A 15,966-nucleotide genomic window follows, 5' to 3' on the forward strand; every position below is an offset into this window, starting at 1 on the left:
CTCACCCCGCCGCGGGGATTCGAACCGCCGACCATACGATCGGCAAGTCCTAGGCACTGTGGTTTTACCCACAGCGCCACCCGCGTCCCTTACATGCAGCTGCCTTACATGATGTCAAATTAACAGTCCATCTAGCTCAGGATTGTCTACACCAGGCACCCCCAACATGTGGCCCTCCAGATGTTTTGGCCTACAACTCCCATGATCCCTAGCTAAAATGACCAGTGGTCAGGGATGATGGGAATTGTAGTCCAAAACATCTGGAGGGCCAAAGGTTGGGGGTGCCTGGTCTACACCAACTGGCAGCAACTATCCACCATTTCAGGCAGGAGTTTATCACAATTCTACCTGGAGTTGCTGCTGGGGGCTGAGCCAGAGACCTTCCACGTGCAAGGCAGGTTCTTGACCACAGAGGCCACCGCCTTGCTGAAGCTAAGCAGAGCCTGGCTGCGAAGCCTGCGGATACAGCTTTCAGTTTCACGAGGAAAGGCAAGCAGGATATAAACACAGTCGTACCTTGGTTCTTGAACGCCTTGTGACTCGAATATTTTGGCTCCTGAACACCGCAAACCCAGAAGTAAGTGTTCCGGTTTGCGAACGTTTTTTGAAAGCTGAACACCCGACACGGCTTCCAATTGAGTGCAGGAAGCTCCTGCAGCCAATCCGAAGCCGCACCTTGGTTTTCAAACGTTTTTGAAAGTTGAATGCACTTCCGGAATGGATTCTGTTCAAAAACCAAGGTATGACTGTATAAGGAAACAAAACAAAATGCCAAGCAGGAGATGGGTTGTGGAACAAAAGTGATTCCTTTAAAGGAGTCCCAAGGGACTTTGCGGCTACAGGCTAGAATGCCTAGCCCATGCTTCACCACATCCCAGGAAAGGAATAGCACAGATTGCATATGTACAGAATAAAATGCCTAGTTGAAGGAGGAAATGTCAGCTCCACTTGAGTCACACTTCTGATGAAGTTGGCCCGTGGGAGCTTATGAACCTCTTACCCTCTGTATACAGGCAGAGCCAACAAAGAAAGCACCAACTGCACCAGATTTGACCTTATTTATTCTTCTTTATTAATTAAATTTATATCTCAAGCTTCTTCCCAAAGGTGCTCAGAAAAGATCTCAACTTACAATTCTTGCCAGAAGAGGAAAATCTTCAGTAGGTGCAGAAGAGACAACAGGGACTTTGCCAGTCTATTATTCAAGGGGAAAGGATTCCAGAGGGCAGGTGCCACAACACTAAAAGCCCAATTCCTACATTCTGTGGAATGGACTTCCTAAGAAGATGGTATCTGCAAAAGGTATCTGCAGCATGCAGTGATTGGTTGGTTGTATAAAGGCTGAGACAATCTAAAGAAGTGGGTCCTGACCCATAGAAACTGATGTCACAATAAGCCTGCTAAGTCTTCAAGGTGCCACACACTTTGTTGTGCTGCAGGGAAACTACTAGAGAAACTACAACAGCCTTCTCCAACCCGGTCCTTTCCGGCTCCTTAGAACTAGGACACAGGCATGCTGGCTGGGAATGAGGGAAACTGCAGCCCCCAAAACATCTGGAGGGTACAAGAGTGGCTTGAACAGCTCTAGAATGACTCTGAGATCAAGAGAATCCCTGATGACAATTAGTGATAGTATTATACAAGTGACTTTTTGCAACTATGCTTATCTGACTTGTTGACAAGCCCTGTTGGGAGACAGTGAAAAGCCTGCAGTAATTAGCAGACACCATTAACAACCGTGAGGCTCTGAAGAGCAGAAGGGCTCATGAGTCATGCCCCATCAGTGAGAGTATCTAAAGCCACAACTGAAATGAGACCCTAAATGAAACAATTCCTTTCTTTATTGAACTAGAGAAAGTCATTAATATTCCAAGAGAGCTTTCAAACCACTGATGGCAACAGCCAGGACTGGCCCTACTGTTAGGCAAAGGGAAACAGTCATCTCAGGAGGTAAATGCTGAGGGGTGCAGAGCAGGCAGAGCTGTGTGCTCTATGAGGTTGGCACCACATTGTCTCGGCTAGCCTCCTGTCTTCAACTGCAGTCATATAATAATTTATTATTTATATGCCACCCATCTGACATGGTTGCCCCAGCCACTCTGAGCAGCTCAGTTGAGAACATGCCTCCATTGCTCTTGCTGAAGTAAGATTCAAGTGTCCATCTGGTTGGTTCTGGCACCTGGAATGAGAGGAGGAACCATCTTGTCCTTTGACTCAGGCAGCAAACTGTTTTGGGGCCAGCCCCGGAGGCAACACTGCACAAAACACAGAGAACCCACAGAGCCATGTGATGATGCCATCAGCAACTGCGTGTGAAACCTATGAACAGAAGTACCAAGTTCCAGAAAGGTAGCAGCTGCAGCAAAAACAAGTAGTGTTGTGGCACCTTGGTCAGTTATGGCAGAAGTGCTTGAGGATCAGAATTCAATAAATCAGATGCAAAATGTGTGTGACAGCACATCCATGCATCTGGTCAAGCAGACTTTCCTCCATGCAAACCTATGCCATAACAAGCCTGGAAACACAAATACCATCTATTACTCAACAGTCTGAAGGCCTCCAGGCCCTTGCACTTTTTATAAACAGCAACTGAATTTGAGTCAGCAAACTGGACATTTGGATGAGATGTACTGAGCTATACGTGTAAAGATAGATGGATGTATGTATGATGGTTCTTATATTGTCAACATAAGCCACCTTTTTTGTTTGCTGTTGTTCCCCCCTTAACCCCCCTTCCACTTTTTCTTTTGTCTCCATTAATAAATTTGCACACACCAAAAAAATTGTATGCCATAACAAATTTGCTTATCTTTTAAAAGTACCTCGAGATTCCTGTTTTAGAAGCATCAAAATCACCCTGTACTGGTCCTAAAATGCAGAACAAAGACCCATTGCCAACAGTGACATTCAGAACTATGAGCTGCATGCAACTAAGTCCTACTCAGAGGAGACCAACTGAAATCAATGAGCCTGCCTAAGTTGCTTGCATCCACTAACTTCAAAGGGTCCACTCAGAGCAGGACTAGTGTGGAATACCAGTGGGTAATTCCCACTGCAGTTCCTCCTCCCAGCTTGGAGATTTGTGGCTGCAGAGATGCGCCTGCTTAGCCGCGACCTCTCTGGAACAAGCACCGGCATTTCTGCTGGGAAAGAACAGACTCTTCCGACTCTGTGCACATCAGGCATGGAAAGGTTTGGAGGTCAAAGCCATCTCAGTCCATCTCTGAGCTCTCATCACTTAGTGGAATCTGACGCGCCCCAAAGCCATTAGCAGAGACCCCTCCGTATGCCATTACTGGAAATAGCTTCCTTCTTCCCTTCCCCAAGAGGCTTTGGCAGCAGCAGAGAAGAGCAAGTGGGTTGCCATGCCTCCTTCCACAAGCAAGGCAGCTCCTAATGGTCACGCGCGCATGCAGGGCTGGAACCAAAAGGTCTGCTGGGGCCTCTTAAGAGCGCACAGCAGGGGCTGAAGAGGCAGGCAGGGCCCCATCACATCCTGCAACCTGCCCCTGAAGCCGTAACTCAGCCTTTGAGTCAGTGCAGTCACTGGAGCAGTTAATCCCCGGCCAGACACACCTCAACAAGAACGAAGGAGTTAGCAATTAACCTCTTATATTTCACTCTGGACTGGGGCTCCAACTGCAGCCCTCCAAGGAGCTGGGCAGTAGGGCAGAAGCTTGTTCTGCCTCTGAGGGACAGAGGCACAGGAAGCCCTTGGTGCTGCTGCTGAGCCCAAAGGGAGAAAAAATATGGCACAGGGGCTCCTTCTGTGCCCACATGGGCAAGCAGTTTTCGGCCCACTTCACAGCAGGTAACAGGGGAACAAGCTTACAGTGCAGCCCTGCCCCCCACCATGACCTCCCCCTTTCTCCAGCATGCATGGAATTCGCTCCCCCCTCTCTCCCTCTGTGCTCTTATCTCAAGGCCCCTCCATTATGGAGGTCAAGCTGTGCAAAGAGGTGAGGAGAGCTGCAGCTACAGCAGATTAAACCCTCCTTCAGCAACTCAGTAAACACCAGGCAAATTCTGGAAGGGGCAGGGAATACAGCCAGGAACCCACCAAGGCTGGCCCTATGGAGGACAAGGCTGAACAGAGCCACCTTCGAAGAAAGGTTTGCAACATAAGGCAAATCGTCATAACAGCTTTGATAAAACTGGGGGGAGGGGGGGCGGAGAGATGCTGCAGTAATTTCAGCTAATCCACTCGCAACTGCCAAAGTGTTCTGATGAGTTTCCGTCAGGTATCATAGAATCATAGAGTTGGAAGAGGCCACAAGGGCCATCGAGTCCAACCCCCTGCCAAGCAGGGGGTTTACCCTAGCCCTTGACATCATACACACACATTCCAGGACCAACTTGGTAGTTTGTTTAAAACTCTTTACTGAATACTGAATTGCTATAACCCACCCTGGGAGCCTACAGTGAAGGAGCAGGTAAGATATCATCACCATCACCAATATACAAAAGAAGTCTTTAGAGTGCAAAAGCATAAAGAGGAATCTGTAGCAGAAACATACAGATTGCACAGCAGCTACACTGACCGGCCAGGAAGTCTTGCTACTGAGTCTCAAATATACATGCTGCAATTATTTAGTTGAAATTAAAATGTACTCTGCACATGAACAAAAGCTCTAATTACTTTATATGCATCATAGCCAAGCCCTGGCTTTAAGTTACACCTTAGGCATGGATAAGGAGGCATTCCTGCCCTATATGACTGGAAGTTGCACTCTGGAGAGTAACAGACACTTTCAGGAGCTGTAAACTTCTTCCTCCTCCAAGTTCCAGAGCCTACCATGAGCAACAAACAATGAAATCATAATGCTATACAACTTGGACCATCTCCCTGGGGTAGCAGAGAAACAGAGGCCAATCTAGAGAGATTAAGTCAGCCAGGATTTCCTCGTTGTGCTCTAGCACTGAGCTGGCACATACCGGTAATCTGGCAAATCGAGAATTCCCCACCATACAGAGGGGGAATCAGATGAAAGTTTTGTGAACTCGAAACTGGGGCTACAGAGCCTCCCACCAAACTATGCAGGGAGCCCAGGTTCTGACCTAAAGGACACAAACATTTGTATTGCAAGGCCTTTTAATTGGCTTTGGGTGCCAGCCAGCAAACTGTTTGCAGGTTGGATTAGGCCACGGCTGGGTGAACAGGTCACTTTCGAACACTGGAAGGTCTTGCTGAGAGAGGACGGCCAGCTCCAGTGTGCCAGTACTCTTTCACCGCTCATGCCACTGCCTTTCATTCCCAACCCCAAGGCAGGTGGAAGGAATTCTGTTTGGGGAGGCGGAGGCAGGGAGAGCTGGTTGCTTGCAGCAGAAGGGGCAGTTTCGGTCTCTGGGAGAGTTAAGTCACTGGCACAGAGAGAGTTAAACGGATTCCTGCTCCTGGCAGGGGTGACCGAGAAAAGGAGACAGACCAGCCTCTGTTCCATGCACAATGTCCCTGTTTCACAAAACAACTAGACACACATTTGCTGGCAATTAGGATGCCATGCCGAACAGCTAGGCCAGCCTGCCTCCCCCCCCCCGCCCCCCTATCAACATCATCTGGAGCAGCAGACCTCAAGAAAGATGGAGGAGGATGGAGAGAACTTCAATGGCATCATGCAGCAGGTGCCTGGGGGGGGGGTCTATCACAAAATTTAGGTAGCACCCACCTTCAGGAAAGAACACAACATTCTCATCCATCAGTGGGTGGAACAGAGGAAGCCGTAATGTGGGACATCAGCCAAGCCCAGTTCTGTTGGCCCAAAGGCTGCAAAGGCCCATCTGCTCCTTGTTACAGGAATTCAAGTGGGGCTCAGGGAGATCAGCCTTGAGGGCACAACAACCTCCTCTGGGAAAGCTGCCAGAGAAGCAGGAATGGTGCAGTGATGACTGGGGAATCCTGGGTTCAAATCCCCATTCAGCTGCCAAGCTCATTAGGTGAGCTTGGACTTTTCACTCTTTCAATCAACCTCCCAGAGGTGTTGAGAGGATAAAATGGGGGGCAAGTGGCCAGGACAACTTATTTGGAGGAAGACAGGATAATTACAATATCAGTAACTTATTAACAATAGCAATAAGTATGAAGAGTAATGATAAGCCTCAGTCCCTATAGAAGCAAAATCCACCTTGTCCCACTGTAAGCTTATACCAAGAGGCAAAACTTGGCTGAAGCTTATTCAGGCAATGGATTTGGTGGTGCCTATGGAAACAGTAAAACAGTAAAACAATTTAACTGTAGAATGATGGAGCTTCGTTTCATTTACAAATTCTTCAGAAAACCAAATAACAGTTCCAAAGATTTATACTAATTTGTGGATCACGTAATAATGTGTTCTATAGATGTATAAGTTGTGGTGTATGAGAATACAAGTTTTCATAATGTATTGGGGAGGGGAATCCCTGGGAAAATAAACAATTGATTTTTTAAAAAATTAATGTAATTATTGTTTTTGCTGCATACAAACAACGTTGGGGATTTCTGCCTCAGATTTCAGAATTGCAAACCCTTTGGCCAACTTCCACCAAAGCACCTCCAACTGTTTTGAGGTTAACTGGAAGGGGGAGCGCATTTCATGAGCAACCTTTGGGGGCCTTAAGCACAGAAGGAAGAAAACGATGGACTAGAGAGAGAAAGTTGGGCAAATGAGAGAGAATATGCTAATGCCAAAACAACCAATTCATGGTTATGCTGGGATCTGAATGGCAAAAAGGTAAGACAAGGGGAGGGGGGTTATCAGAAGATGGGCTAGGTAATAAGGATCTCAAGAGTTATGGGAATCAACCCACAACAACTGAAGTTCCTTTATTGCCTTGCCAGGAATTCCATTCCATTGAGTTGGTCATTTCCAAGCCACACCTTCTGGAAAACCAACTCATCACCGACCCCCTCCGACAGCACAGCTTCACAAGCACCTGGAGGGGGAGGGGAGAGCACATGGCTGCGTCAGAATAAGCTCTACCCCGCCCCCCCCCGCCCAACCAGGTGCCCATCATGGGCCATCAGTCCAGGATTATCATGCAGAATGGCTGGGGACAAAGCATCTCACCAGGAGTAAGCAGGAAGGAAGCAACCCCCCCCCATTCCAGGACACCTCCAACAGTACTGCCGCGCCAGGCGGAGCGCGGCCATCTCAAGGGCCAGAGGCCACGGGCGAGTGGCGCTTGCCAACCCCACTCGTAGCTCTCAGAAACGGCGGGGTGGGAGAGGCAGTGGTCAGCCCGCAGTCCAGTTTGCAAGAGTCGGAAAAAAGACTAATCCCGTGGATTAGAAAAGCGGCGCCCGGGGCTGCAGGAGGAACCCGTCGCAGCCGTCAAAGGCGCCTCTCCTGCCCTGTCGCAATCTTCAAACCGGAGCCCTCGAGGCGCTCTGCCGAGATGGATCTCACCCCCGCCCCACCCCACCCTATAAACTATACTACGGGAAATCGAAATAAACACCAACACAGGGAAAGGATCAGCCAGGAGACCTCGGCGGGCAACAAAGCCCGAGGAAGAGCAGAAGAAGGTACAGCCACAAAAAGACGAGAGCGCGCCCAGACGCCACGGAGAGGGGCTCACTTCAGACAAATACTCGAAATCGTGCAATCGCCTCCCCTGGCCCAGCACGCAAAGCCCCCAGTCCTCTTCCAGGTCCGGAAAAGTCATCAGACGGTATCCCCCTCTCCCCGCGCGCGCCGCCGCCGCCTTCTCACCTTGGCCCAAAACGTGTCCCCGGGGCAGGTCTCCGTCCGGCACCTCGATGGTGAAGACTTTGGAGGTGAAGCCAGCGGAGCAAGGTTGCGTCGGGTCCGCTAGCAGAGTCTCCACCTGAGAGGGGCAAACGGAGGGACAGTCAGGCACCTGAAGCCTCAGAGAAGCGGGAAAGGGAAACGTGCCCCTGTGCCCCCCTCCCCTCGAGGAACAACATCTCGCCCAGGGCACTGATGCGCCCCTCCGCTCTCCTTCCCCGGGATCCGCTGTTTACCGACACCGTCCTTCGGGGACCCGCTTAGTTAGGTACTCACCTCGAGGAGAAACAAGAGGGCCCGCAGGCAGCTCCGCGGGAGCCCCATCGCCGCGACGAGAAGCGAAAGCGCCGCCGTCGGCAAAGGGAAACCTCGCCGGAGCTCCGGGCGCGTCCCGCGTTGCGTCGCCTGGAGCTGCCTGGGCTGAAGGAGGCCCCCTCGCGTCGCCCGCCTGCTTCGCCTGCTACTACCACTGCGGGGCTCCGCCCGGCCTGCCCGGCGCCTTTAAAGCCGCCGCGCCAGGTGAGGCTCCGCGGGCGGGGCTCCCGCTGCCACCGCCCCGGCCCCTCCCCGCTCGCCCGGGTCTTGCAAAGGCGGGCAGGGGGCGAGACCGGCTCCATCGCTGCAAGGGGAGGGGGCGGACCTCTCTCCCCCCCACACACACCTGAAACTTGGTGTCGACGGCTGTGTTTCGGTTACGCGGGGGGCGCTTTTCTGGCAGGGGGAGCCTCCCTCTTGATTCAGCACCCGCTTCCAAATTGCTTTCACCTCCCTACAGCGCTAAACGCGATTTTAGCTCTCTGCATTTTTAACGAGGGTTCAGCTGGAGGCTGCATTTGTCAAAATAAAAAGTACCCAAAGAAGGAAATAAAACTTTTACAGTGATATCCTCAAAAAGGTTTCTCGCTCCCACTTTTGAGTCCCACGCCTTTGAGTCCCGTCCCCCCCCCGTCCCCCGTTGTTGCAACAATCCATGGGGCTCGATCCTGGCCATCCCTTCCTCAAGGCTTCTCCCGCTAGGAGCCCCGGACTCCAAGGCACGAGCTCTCCAAGGTTGTGGGAGCTAAGATTTTCAAGGGCCTGGATGTAGAGCACCAGTGGAGGAGCCCCCAGTCCAGGGACCATCATTGCCCAAGTGGTAGAAGATCCTGGAAGGACTTTGTGCAATTTGGGAGACAGCGAAATATTCCAGAAGATGCTGGAAAGCGTCTCCAGCAGAGAGGCGCTGGGATTTGAGCTTCCATAAAGATTTAAGCTAGGACCCTGAGTTCTCATTCCTGTTTGAAGGTACCTGTGGACAGCTTCACAACAGTCAGAAAAGGCCCTCTTGCCATGCTCAGAGGCATAGCTTCCTTCACTTGTCAGGCTTTCCCAGCTAGAGATGAGTGCCCACTTGCTAAGGTTTTAGACTAGTTTTAAATTTATTTTTGGTTTTTGTGTGGTTTTAACTCACTTTTAATTATCTTATGTGTAAATTACCTTGAGGTGGGGATTTAGAACATGATTAATAAATCAGTGATGATGATATTAATAACAAAGACACAAAACCCTAATCAAATCAGAAGATCCACAGACTTTTTTTTAATTTAAAAAACCAGAATGCCAAAAACATTATTTAAAGGTCACTTGTATTTCTTCTTAAAATATTAATGCTCTTTAATCAGTTTTCCAATGAATAGGCTAAAAACAGGTACTTGGGTAATATGAAACCACAGCTATAATATATGCAGGTAAGTGTGTTATGGAATCAATAGTTGGCAAAAGGCTGAAGGACTTTGTGTCCAGTTTGGGCCATGAAAATGGGCTCTTAGCAGGCTCAAGGCCTTTACAAGAATCATATGAGGGATGAGGAACATTGTGGCCCTTTGGGTGCTCTTGGACTTCCAACTCCCATCAGCCTCCCAGTGCAATCAATGACCTGGGCTGCTGGAAGTTGTAGTCCATCTACATCTGGAGAAAGCCCACAGTCTCCCCAAGCCCTGGATCAGACAAATTCATGAAGGAAGAACTGCCTGGCTGTGACTGTTGTTGGCCACAATCACTACATGAAAACCTCCATGTGCAAAGGTAGTCTGCCTCTGAATATTGGTTGCTAGGGTGGCAAGCAACTGGGGTGAGGTCAGGGAATGGCCCATTGCTTTCTGCCTCACTTATCTGCTTCCTAGAAGCATCCAGGGGATTGTCTTTGGAATCAGGAATCAGGAATCTGTTCTAGAATGACAGAACCATTTAAATAAATCACACCAGGGAGAGAGCGGGTGACGCCACCACTACGCCAAGACTATGGCCTCCATATAATATACTCAGCCAGGTGTGAGGCAAACCACATAGACAACAAAGCATGAATGATAGCTAAACCATCCTGTGGCACAGTCAGCAATGACCAAGGCCGCAGCAGGAATGGTTAAGATTTTAGTGTTTTACTGTATTTGTATGCTGCTCAGAACACCCAGCATGGGTGGAAGAGGTTGGATATCAATAAACATAAACAAATATTTAACTGTGAGCCCAGCTAGTTTAGCACCATCTACTCCTCTCCAGGATTTCAGAGAGAAATCTCTCCCAAGCCCTTCCTAGAGATGGTGGGAATGGAAAGCAGCTGCTGTGCTACTAAGCCATGGCCCTTCCCTTGTTCTCACACACTTAAAAAAAAAATCTCAACACTTGGAGGGAAAGGAGATGAAGCCACCAGGACACACAGCCCCATTAGGAGAAGAAGAGATACAGCCATTCCTGGAGGAAGGGTTCAAGACCCACTGGGGGAAGGAGAATCCAGCAGGGAAAGAGAGGTTCATTCAGGGCAGGCTATGAGGGAAGCCAGAGACACCCATTTGACAGAACCAGCTTCCAGTAACAACCTGCGTCTAGCACTTGGGTCTGGCAAGTTCAAGACCCCTTGGGACTATGGATTATCCTCCTACTCTAACATTTTCCATGTCTGGCCAACATCAGATTGTATTAGAGGAGGCAAAAGAGAGGATGTTCCTGGGAGCCACTGCAAGCTAAACAGGGCATCTCTCTAACCACCAAGCCACAGCACCAACAGCTGGCAATGGCACCCTGGGGTATAGTTAATAATAATAATAATAATAATAATAATAATAATAATAATAATAAATAAATAAATAAATTTATTATTTATGCTCTGCCCATCTGGCTGGGTTTCCCCAGCCACTCAATAGTCCGTCAAACATTAAAAGCTTCCCTAAACAGGGCTGCCTTCAGATGTCTTCTAAAAGTCTGGTAGTTGTTTTTCTCTTTGACATCTGGTGGGAGGGCGTTCCACAGGGCGGGTGCCACTACCGAGAAGGCCCTCTGCCTGGTTCCCTGTAACTTGGCTTCTCGCAGTGAGGGAACCGCCAGAAGGCCCTGGATCTCAGTGTCCAGGCAGAACTATGGGGGTGGAGACGCTCCTTCAGGAATACTGGACTGAGGCCGTTTTGGGCTTTAAAGGTCAGCAAGTCAAATCTTCTACATATCTATTGCTGAAAAATTAACTCAAAAATTAAGTGATACTAGAGGACAAGCAAAAAAAGATTCATTTTCAAGCATGTGGCAAAAATATACTGCTTATATTAATAATGATAACAGTGTTCAAATGCCCCCTGTGAAATATGCTACTATTTGGAATTAGTAGTAATGTTTCACTTTTAAGTGAGAATATCATAAGGCCTTGAGGTGAATATCGTGAGCCTTTAAAAAAAATTGTTACTACCACCACCCCAACACAAGTAAAGAGAATTATTTTTCCCAGAGGATGTGAACAAAACAACCCAAATTTGGTGGTGTCTCTTTCTCTGTGTATTTAATTTTTATTCAGTTCTGTTACCTTTCTTTTTTCTTATATGTTATTGAATTATTTGTTCTTGCTTCAATAAAGGGGGGCAGCTAGCACAGTTAAAAGGATTCTATCTCCCATTAGTTCCTGAGTGCTTCTGAATGCCAGTTAATATGGCATATGGATTTATTTTTTGTTCCTGTAGGACTGTGCAAGCTTTAAAGTTACACAGAACAGTTCATCAAGATGGATAGGAAGGTAAGTGACTCTCAGGGCTGTGCAAAGAGCAAGGCTGTTGCTCCTATAATGTTCACATTGCTTCAGTTGCCTTATGTTTAGCCTGGGAGATTACACCCTCCAAGTGGGCAGGAATGGGCTGAAGAGAGTGTGTGTAGAAACTAGCTTTGTGCATGAAACTCATTGCACTGCCCACTTTTGCCTCAGGCCCCACCCACCCCTAGCATGTGGCCCTTGGAAAGTTCCCCACAAGGGCATGCAGCCCTCAGGCTAAGAGAGGTTCCCAATGCCTGCTTTAAAGGTCTCTAAGGAGATCCTGACAGGAGAACCAGGAGAGTGCCTTTTCATGGCAGGCTGAGCTTTCCTTATTTGGGCACAGAGGTGACACCTGAGGCCTCTCTGTGGCACAATATCCTGATGGAGCTCAGCTTTCAACAGGTTGCCACCTGCCAACTACATTTCCAGAGAAAGCATCCGACTTCCTCTCCCACACCTTCTGATCTGCATTTCCTTGTCCATGAAAGCAGGCTGGACGAGGGGCCGGAATGCAAACAGAAGGTGCTTCTTTCTCCCCTCAGCAGGCCAGAGGGAGCGGTTTCGGTTGTTTTGTATGCAATCCCTCCCTTCCCCCACCAGGGCCTGTCCGTTGGTTCATGAGTGATTCCATCCCTTTGGCATTTGCAAACGCAGCCTTGATCTCCTTTTGCTCACAGCCCACTAGTCGGCTGTTCGTTCCGGCTCATCCATGCATGGCTGGCAGGATAAGCTGGGAGGTTTCCAGGTCCCTTTCCTCCCAACCCCCACTGGGCCACTGCAAGGCCTCCATGCAGCCGTCGCCAACTAGGTGTCCTTCAGCTGCTTTGGACTACAACTCCCATCAGCCCCAGTCAGTATGGCCACATGATGCTAACGGGAACAGCTGCATTGGCAGGGGCTGGTGGAAGTTGTAGTCCAAAACATCTGGAGGGAAAGGCTGCTTTGATGACAGGGTTGAACTGCAGTCTCAACATGAAGGTGGGAGCCAGTGTGGTGTAGTGGTTAGAGCATTGGATTAAGACTTGGGAGACCAGGGTTCAAATCTCCACTTGGCCATGAAGCTTACCATGTGACCTTGGGCCAGTCCTTGCTACAGACATCCCTCTTTCAACCAACCTTTCAAAAATCCTTATCCCAGTGGTTATCTGTCCTCGATCTGAACTGATGCTGTTATTTTAAACTGTATAGTTATTGTTGCTTTTAAAAATTCCTTTAATATGCAATTGTTTTTGACTGTCAATTCACCCTGGAAATAGCAATGAGGTCCTTACCCTTGGACGTGCCTGGTTATTATCATTTGCAGTAGTAGTATTAAAATTTTTTATTTTCTTATTACCAACCCTTCACCAGCACTGTGAGATGTTTTAGTTATGTCCAATAACTTGGAGAAGATACTCTGAAGCTTCCCATTCTCCCTGCTCTCTCCCCCAGCCTTGCTCTGTATAGTGACTGAGGCAGCTTGCACTTAAAGCCAAAAATTATAGAAATCATAGAATTGTTGAGTTGGAAGGGTTCCTGAGGGTCATCTAGTCCAACCCCCTCCAATGCAGGAACCCTTTGCCCAATGTGGGGCTTGAACCCACAACCCTGAGATTAAGAGTCTCATGCTTTACTGACTGAGCTATCTTTGATGATGATGATGATGACGATATTCTTACCCAGTCTTCACCATGATATTCCAGGAGGGTTAAAGGTAAAGGTAAAGGTAAAGGGACCCCTGACCATTCGGTCCAGTCGTGGCCGACTCTGGGATTGCAGCACTCATCTTGCTTTACTGGCCGAGGGAGCTGGCGTACAGCTGGTCATGTGGCCAGCATGACTAAGCCGCTTCTGGCAAACCAGAGCAGCACATGGAAACGCCGTTTACCTTCCCACCGGAGCGGTACCTATTTATCTACTTGCACTTGACATGCGTTTGAACTGCTAGGTTGGCAGGAGCAGGGACCGAGCAACGGGAGCTCACCCCATCGCGGGGATTCGAACCGCCGACCTTCTAATCGGCAAGTCCTAGGCTCTGTGGTTTAACCCACAGCGCCACCCATGTCCCTTTCCAGGAGGGTTAGAACAACTTAAAATAAGTTAAGGCAACTGCGCTCAAGAGCTAAGGTGGGTCCTAAAACTTGTATCCTCAACCGGTAGCTTGGCCAGTGAGCTGCATCTTCAGTACAGGAGGAAAGCTGCATAAAGGTGGTGCCAGGTGGGGAGGGATTTCCACAGCTTTGGGGCTGCCATAGAGAACTGGGCGGGTGGTGGAACTACCAAGACCCCCCCCCCCTGCCAAACTTAATGTCCAAGAGGGTGCAAATATAAGGTGACTGTGCTTCAGATACTGGAGCCTAAGTCGCTGAGGGCTAAATAAGGGAACGAACTGCTTCCACATAATGGCATTAGCAGGTAAATGGATCAGGCAGACCTGGAACTGCAATTTCATTTGTGCAAAGCCAAACCCTCTTCGCCCCACCTGGTATCATGCATGGTGAATAGCTGGTGGGGTCACTCACTGCCCCATCTCCTTCTTTTATCACCAGTGCATTTTCAGCCTCTGTGATATGTTCTGAAGGAGTGAGGTCTGTGGCAAGTCTTTGCGCAGCCAAGCCATCTGCTTCCCATCTTGGAGAGCAATTGGGCTCCAAAGGACAGTACGTGTGTGTGTGGGGGGGGGTTTAATTAAAAAAACACACCAAAACACCAAAAACTTATTGTATTTATATCTCACCTATTTCTCTAGGGAGGTTAAGGTAGTATAAACCTTTTAAGTGGGGATGTTTATCCCAGTCTGCATCTCTACTGGAACTATTTTTAAACACGGAATTGTGATGTTGTTTTTTAAATGTGCATTGTTTTATGTAGGGAACTGTTCTGTTTGTTTTGTAATTGTATGTTTTATTGTTGCGAGGCAACCTGGAGCCTTGTGGTAAAGGACGGTCAAGAAATCGAATTAATTAAATAAATACTGTTGTTGTTGTAAGGAGGGGAAATACAATTAATATGCTTTGCCATTGGAATTTGATCCATAAAACAAAAACCAACACCCCCCCCCCCACTCACACATAGAGATACTAGGTTATCGCAGGAGACTCCAAGGCCCAGCAGACCTTCTGAGGAAGAGCAGACTGAGAGAAAAACTCTTTGACATACTTTGTCTTTTCTTGTTTAATGTTCCTAGGAAGAGTAGAAAGATAAGAAACAAGGGTTTGGGGAACAGATATCACAAATGGAGAGAGATCTGTTGGAATGTAATGTTAAAGTGCTGTCTAAAATGTATAAGTTATTATTGGACTGGGAAACAAAGGATGAGCAAGTAAAATCTTCAATGATACATTGGGCAATAGATATTGGTTATAATATAGATATGGAAGCATGGGAACAATTGTGGAACACGCATATAAAATTTACAGCATGCTATGGTTTCAGAGAAAACTATATGAAAATGTTATATAGAAAGTATCTAACACTGAGTAAACTGGCAAAAATGTATAAATCAAAATCAAATAAGTGTTGGAAATGCAAAGAGAAAGAAGGTACTTTCTATCATATGTGGTGGTCCTGGTTAAAGCTTGCTGGGAAATGATATATAATGAATTGGAAAAGATGTTTAAAATAACATTTGTAAAAATAAAATAAAAACAGAAGCTTTCCTTCTGGGAATTATAGGGGTCGAACTACCTAAACAGTATAGAAATTTATTTATGTATGCGACTACAGTGGCAAGAATGTTATTAGCCCAAAAATGGAAAGAAGAAGTCTCAATGAAAGACGACTGGATACAAAAACTCATGGGCTATGCAGAAATGGCAAAACTTACTGGAAAAATAAGAAATCAAGACAACAAACTTTTTATAAAAGAATGGAAATGGTTTACTGAATATGTACAAATAAATTGCATACAAATAAGGACATTGGCAGGATTATTGTAATGACCTGCAGCTTCATAAGAGTAAATAATTCAAGCAGATGAATAAAAGAATCAGAATATGCAGGAAATAATAAACAGAAATTTAAGGAACCATAGAAAGAGGAGGAAGTCAAGTTTTGAAATGTTAAAATGTTAAAATGCCTGTAAAACTATTGAAATGTATATAACTGAAAATTACAAAAAATAATAATTAAATGTTCCTGGGAATCATCCCCTATTCAACCTGCTTCATCTGTGACTCAACAAAGGAGTCACAGGAGAAGATGTTCAACTGAACA

General features: G+C 47.6%; 1 protein-coding gene and 1 long non-coding RNA gene across 2 annotated transcripts in view; one reads left to right on the plus strand and one right to left on the minus strand.

Moving 5' to 3' along the window:
- LOC309537662 (B-cadherin-like) overlaps positions 1 to 8,341 on the minus strand; it is a gene marked incomplete at its 5' end in the record, with an annotated part of 30,233 nt that extends 21,892 nt beyond the window's left edge. The window contains 2 exons of the mRNA XM_082232553.1: positions 7,689 to 7,957; positions 8,001 to 8,341. Of these exons, the coding sequence (XP_082088679.1) occupies positions 7,689 to 7,957; positions 8,001 to 8,341 (610 nt within the window). The remainder of the gene's footprint in view (positions 1 to 7,688; positions 7,958 to 8,000) is intronic.
- A 3,004-nt stretch (positions 8,342 to 11,345) lies between these two features.
- Positions 11,346 to 15,410, plus strand: LOC309535912. Its single transcript, XR_014221432.1, has 2 exons — positions 11,346 to 11,757; positions 14,301 to 15,410. It is a non-coding gene; the product is annotated as an uncharacterized lncRNA (long non-coding RNA).
- The last annotated feature ends 556 nt before the right edge of the window (positions 15,411 to 15,966 follow it).

This window comes from Podarcis vaucheri, assembly GCF_965113315.1.
Source record: "Podarcis vaucheri genome assembly, chromosome: 7".
NCBI lineage: Eukaryota > Metazoa > Chordata > Lepidosauria > Squamata > Lacertidae > Podarcis > Podarcis vaucheri.